At 41.0% G+C, this 6,702-nt stretch overlaps 1 protein-coding gene across 1 annotated transcript; it reads right to left on the reverse strand.

Annotated features, from left to right (window-relative positions):
* Positions 1-382: 382 nt before the first annotated feature.
* Positions 383-4,902, reverse strand: LOC131029351 (LRR receptor-like serine/threonine-protein kinase RPK2). Its single transcript, XM_057959814.2, has one exon. It carries the CDS (start codon positions 4,290-4,292, stop codon positions 723-725), a length of 3,570 nt encoding a protein of 1,189 aa, XP_057815797.2. The 5' UTR covers positions 4,293-4,902; the 3' UTR covers positions 383-722.
* Between the last annotated feature and the right edge of the window lie 1,800 nt (positions 4,903-6,702).

The following is a 6,702-nucleotide window of genomic DNA, read 5'->3' on the forward strand; positions in this document are numbered from 1 at the left end:
AATAAACCACTAATTTGGCAAATGCATATCATAGCCACTCTCAACGGAACTACATATACAGTTTAGTGATTGACAAGATATACAGCAGACAAAGCAGGACCGGTCTTGTTTGCACTCTTGAAAAGAGAGTATTTATCCAAATGTAAATTTTAGAGTAGCAATTTAAATGAAGGAATGGGATTGTTTACAGTTCATTAAACAACACAATGTAGAATGTAAACCTATGCAAATGAACAGTAGATCGTTTAAATAAACTACGAAGAAAACTAAATCAATTAAGAACATATGGACTGCCCAATTCAAAACTTTGACTTTACATAGAGAGTATTGGCCAAAAAAATCTACATGTGTTGACTGACAAAAGGCAAGAATGAATGCCAACTAATCCAAAACTTTGCCTCTACAAGGACGAGGCATTTTTATTTGTTCAGAGAACATGTAATTTGTCAACAAAAACCTTCCGATGCATTCTGACAGAATAGAAGAGAAAATTCCTCCACATTCTTCAGCAGACTCAATTCAGAATCAAAGATCAGTTAATGTGGAAAAAATACTGCAATGCAAATGATGGAAAATGAGGGTTTTAATATTTGTACAAGGACTTTCTGTCCATTCCCTAAGAAATACAACTCAGAAACTGATCTGAGAAAATTTATAATTTCAAATGAACTTGGTGTTGGAATGGTAACCTTGACTCTACAATTACAAAATGTATTGCTTTGTTAGCAAACAGGAGGCGGTTGTGATTGTTTCAATCGCTGCAAAACTTGCTTCATTGTAGGCCTAACTGAAAGTGAATCCACGGTACACATTACAGCAAGATGCAGTGTATCTACTAAATCATCGTGAGGTGCTCCATCCCATAAACCTGCAGTAAAAAGCTCTTTGGCTTGTCCTTGTCGAAGCAGCATACATGCCCAAGCAACAATATTGAATCCATTACCATAGCTAGAAAATGATGGATCGAGAGCTTTCTTATCAGAAAGCAACTCCAGAAGCACAACCCCATAGCTATACACATCAGCTTTATCTGAGACACGACAAGTCATCGCATATTCTGGAGCAACATACCCAAATGTGCCTGCTACATCAGTTGTTGCATGAGTTTCTGAGGTCCCTAGAAGCCTCGCAAGACCAAAGTCAGAAAGATAAGCAGTAAAATTATTGTCAAGAAGAATATTGCTGGGTTTGATATCCCGATGCAACACACGTGGCACACATTCATCATGTAGATAAGTAAGAGCCTTAGCAATGTCCAAAGCAATTTTGTGAAGCATAGACCAATCTGCCCTTCTTTTAGATCTCTCATTAAGAAATTTTTCTAAGTTACCTCCAGGCAAATAATTATACACAAGAAACATTTCTGACTCACTGGCATGGTAGCCTATTAATGTAACAAGGTTTGGATGGCGCACTCGTCCAAGAGTTCTAATCTCTGCATCAAACTGCTGTGTGCCTTGGAAACGGCCTATGGAAAGCCTTTTAACTGCCACTAACAATCCTTGAACAAGCTCCGCCTTATATGTTGCCCCAAAACCACCATTGCCAATAAAGTTTGCTGCATTAAAATTTCCTGTAGCTCTAACTACACTTTCATAGGTTAGTTGAACACCAATATTTGCGAATGTGATAACCTCCTTTCTGCCAGATCGATAACCAGGGGTACGAGGTATCCGCCACCTTGTATACTGGAACAGAATAACAAGAACTAGAAGTACAAAAACTATAACAGAACCTGAAGTGATGGCTGCAATCTCAATAGAATTGAACTGGTCATGATTGTGTCCTGGGTTTCCTGATGGAGGTGCTGCATATGTAAGAGGTATACTAGATGAATCACGCTGCTGTGATGACGAGGTGCGACATGGTGGTACAAAATGGTTTCCTGCAAAGCTATCACAACTCACTTTGTTCCCAATCTGTGGTAATGGGCCAGATAATTTGTTGAATGACACATTGAATACAGTTAAAGCTGTTAGGTCTGCAAAACCATCAGGAACCCGCCCCGAAAGATTATTCCTGTCAAGAAGAAGGCTCCTTAACTGTTTCAACTTTGTTAAATCCGCTGGAATTTCTCCTCTTAAAGAATTTGATGAAAGTTCTATCACAATTATCGAAGATATTTTACCTATCTCTCTGGGGATTGCTCCCGTGAGATTGTTATCTGCCAGCCGAAGATATTGCAAATCCTTCAACTGTCCAAACTGACTGGGCATGCTTCCCTGCAAAACATTCTTGTTCAAGTCAAGATATCTCAAAGACACCAAGTTCCCAAGCGTTGGTGGTATTGGTCCAGTAATCTTATTGACTGATGCCTCTAATTGTTTTAAAGATTTGCAATCTAAAAACAACTGTGGAGAAATTTCACCAGAAATTTGGTTAACACTGATATTCAGTGCGAAGGCAGTTAACCTTGAGCATGAAGAAAAAAATGATTTGGAAATGTTCCCTGCAAACTGGTTGTTGTTCAAAAGAAGCCCATAAGAGGGCTGTTCTTCCAGCAGTTGGTCACCCATCAGAGGGAGAGGAATGGTGCCTGTTAAATTGTTCGTACTGAAATCATGGAACACTGGGAAGCCTTCAGATATGAGATAAGGAAGGGAGCTGCTGGCACATGCACCACAATGAAAAAGAGCTGAATACACAGATAGAGGATCCAATTGAGCCTGTGAAACATTTGATAGCACTTCTTGGTATTGTTTGATTGGGAATAGAGACTGTTTAGGACAATCCTTGTTCAGGAAAGTTGGTAAAACCCCTGTTAACTTGTTTCCACTGACATTGAAATAACTCATGCAGGAAACAGGAAGTTCTGGGGGAATCTCACCTGTAAGACGACTAGAGCTCAAATCAAGGAAAAGTAATTTCTTGCATTGCCCCAAACCTGCAGGAACCTTACCTGTGAGGAAGTTTTGACCTAAATTGAGGATTTGCAAGTTGCTACATTCACCCCAATTTTCAGGCAAGGGACCATTTAATGTTGTTCTTGGAGCCCATAGAATCTGAAGCTGTGGAAGCCTGAAAATGCTGGCTGGAAGTTCCCCTTGAAAGTAATTATACTCATCTTTATCACTATTAGAAAATTCACTTGATGGGTCCACATCAGTGTAGTTCCTCAGGGCATAGTTTAGCACATTTGAAAGTATAAGCACAGATAGCTGCTGACAATTGGCTAGCGCCTCTGGAATCATTCCACTGAAGCTGTTTCTTGAAACATCCAAAATTTGTAGCATAGGAAGCCTACCAATATCTGCCGGGATGCTTCCCTCTAGAAAGTTTGAGAACAATAACAGAGACCTCAACTGACTGCAATTCCCCAATTGTGCAGGTATCTCATCTGTCAACAAATTTCCCGAAAGATGGAGGTACTCCAGGGACATACAGCTGTCTGCTAGCTCTGTTGGAATTGGCCCAGAGAATTGATTGAAAGACAATGAAAGCACTTTAAGCTTAGGCAAGCTTCCAAGAAATTTAGGGGCAGAACCATTTAATGAATTGCCAGTCAAATCAAGAGTTTCTAGTTTGCGACATGCAAAAAGTTCGTCTGGCACGCTGTGAACAAGCATATTGTAACCAAGATTCAGAACACGTAGGAATCTCAATTTTCCCAACTCTGGTGACAGTGGGCCAGTGAAGTTGTTCCCTTGAAGGTCAAGTATTTCTAAAAAAATCAATTTCCCAATCTCTCTAGGAATATCTCCAGAAAAGGCATTGTAAGGCAAAGACAAAACCCTCAATTCTGTAAGGTTCCCAATGAAATGTGAGAGAATACCAGTAAGCTTGCAGGCAATGCGATCCTGACCACTGTATCCATCCAAAGAATTGACCACCGCGGTACCATTCTGGAGGCAAACGCCATTACTCAATGAAAAATTTCCCACAGAATATGATTCTGGAACAAACTCCCGAACATAACAACCTTGTGACAGATCAGCTGCAGATGTCGCCATTGCACGAAACAGCAAACAGGGTGCAAACACAGAACCGTTACCCTTCCCAAACCCCACTGATGCACAGCCAGACTGTCCCCTGATACTAAGACCGACAACACGTCCAGAAATAGAATCACAACTCACCCCATTCCACGAGCAAGGATTCTCATCATTCTCATTCCAATTCGAGAAAACCCCAAATGGGTCCCCTGTGACAGACTTCTTGAACTCAATCAGTGCCTCGCCATCCCCAGACAACGACCGCACTGTCCCAAAAATGACCCAACCCAGACAACACAGAAGCAAAGCACTACAGACTTCTCTCCTTCTCCAAGCTCCAGTCTTCCCAATCACATTCATTATTGGCCCTCTAAACTTTAAACGCAACGCCCAGTAAAGCAAACCCACTTTTCCTGCAGACTATTGAGCTCTTACCCTTGGCAGCACTCCTATGACTACACTTAGCGATTAGATCCCCCAGTTTCGAGCTTGGGCGGCTAGCAAAGAAGGCCTTGCACCTGAGACTTGAGCCTCGACACTCAATAGGTCAAAATAAAGGACAAAAAAACCCAAAAAGAATAAAAAAGCCAAAGCCTAAAAACAAACATAAAAAAAAAAATTTCCCAGCCTTGCTGATTAACCCAACTCCGCGCAACAAGACAAGCCCTAGACCAAAAACCAGAAGATTTTGCAACCACCCTGATCAACCATCCCTAGAAACCCTTGCATTGTATCTTGGAACTAAGAAGAGCAAGGACCCAGCAAAGCCAAAATTTTAAAAAATGAACCTAGGGTTTCTATTACATACCCGTAGATTTGTAGGGCACCTGAAGCTCCTCGCTGCAGATTCTGGCCAAGGCAGTATAATAGATTCAGAGCCCAACAAATCATAAAAAATAATAATGATGCACTGCACGCTTCGAGGGTCTGAAAAGCAAAATTCTGCCCGTCTTTTAGACGCCCTCCTTTCCTTTGTCTTTTCATGTATGTATGTATGAATGCCCATGATGATGGCATGCTTTCTTTCCACGCAGGGTCAACATTATCTTAGTGGAGAACCGACAACAAAGACGACCGATTGACCGGAACCGGTATTTTCTACGGTCAACGCCGATGCTTCCCTTGTGACCGGCTGGACCGGTCGATGGAGGGATCTATTTCAAAACGATTCCTCGTGGCCCGTGAGAGGAGGGCCCCACGAAGGGGATTTATGGCCTCTAGTTTTTTCAGCTTTTGTTTGCCTTTTTTAATGAATTTCACTACTGCTTCACTTAAAGCTTGATGGGGCCCAGGCGTTAAATTTGATGGCCATTTTCTCCTTTCTTTTGTGGGTTACACCACCCTCTTGGTTGGAAATATACCCTTCATCCATTGCCATGCTCCCGTTGACTACAAATGAGAACAAAGTAGGTATATCCTCACTTCCCCAAATAGGAGCACATCATATAGTTTGTTTTTGGTATCCCCTTGGTCAATAGGGGTGTGATGGTCAAAGGGTTATTTGTAATGTTGGTGAAGTTAAATGGTTCGTTTGAAAGAGTAGGGATCAAATCTTCTTAATATCAAAATAAATGAGGTTGTTAATGCATCGTTGGTCTACTAGTGAAGGTGAATGGTTCTAAATGAGTCCATCAAAGATCAAGTCTTGTTGTGTGCAAGGCTCTGACATCATAAGGGATGAGGTTGGGATAGTGTCGTAGGCAAATTTGGTGAAATTCTTTTTTGGGTGCATCCCCTTAGTCAATAGGGGTGTGATAGTCAGAGGGTTTTTGTAATGTTGATGAAGTTAAATGGTTCAATTGAAAGAGTTTGGTAGGGATCAAGTCTTCTTAATATCAAAATGAATGAGGTTGTAAATGGGTCCTTGGCTGAATAGTTTTAAATGAGTCCACCAGGGATCAAGTCTTGTTGAGTGCAAGGCTTCGACATCATAAGGGATGAGTTTGGGATCGTGCCCAAGAGAATTTGGCGGAATGGATACCACTAAGTCACTAACTCTTAGTTGAAGAGGTTCAACATATGGCTCATGCTCCAATATTAGGTAGCTAAATGAATCTAGGTTTAATACAAAACCCTCCATCAAAAAAAAATGAATGAGGTTGGGATCATGTCCAAGTGACTTTTTTGGGCATCCCCTGGTCAATAGGGCTATGATAGCCGAAGGGCGTTCGTAATGTTGGTGAAGTTAAATGGTTTGTTTGAAAGAGTTTATCAGGGATCAAGTTTTTTTGATATCAAAATGAATGAAGTTGTCAATGGGCCCTTGGTGTGCTGGTGAAGTTGAATTGTTCCAAATGAGCCCACCAGGGATCAAGTCTTGTTGAGTGCAAGGCTACAAAATCATAAGGAATGAGGTTAGGATCGTGTCTGAATGAATTTGACAGTTTGGATACCCCTAAGTCTTTGACTATTAGCTGAAGAGGTTCAACCTATGACTCATGCTCTTGTATCAGGTAGCTAAACAAATATAGGTTTGATATAAAACCCTCGACCGAAAAAAAATGAATGAGGTTGGGATCATGACCAAGTGATTTTGGTGAAATGAATACCCCTCGGTCCTTTAACACTGAACCAAATGAAGTTGATTATTTGTGCACCTATGGTTTGAGCTCTTGATACCTCCAATTTATTAAATGATTTATGATGTCTATCATCTTTAAAAAAAATTATAAAAAATTAATCATAGAGATGTGGCAAACCCTACCACACCAGCGTTCACACCTCCTTGAGGCATATTTGCACCTCTTGTAATTCAATTTGTAATTGATTG

This window comes from Cryptomeria japonica, chromosome 10, assembly GCF_030272615.1.
Source record: "Cryptomeria japonica chromosome 10, Sugi_1.0, whole genome shotgun sequence".
NCBI classification, from domain to species: Eukaryota; Viridiplantae; Streptophyta; class Pinopsida; order Cupressales; family Cupressaceae; genus Cryptomeria; species Cryptomeria japonica.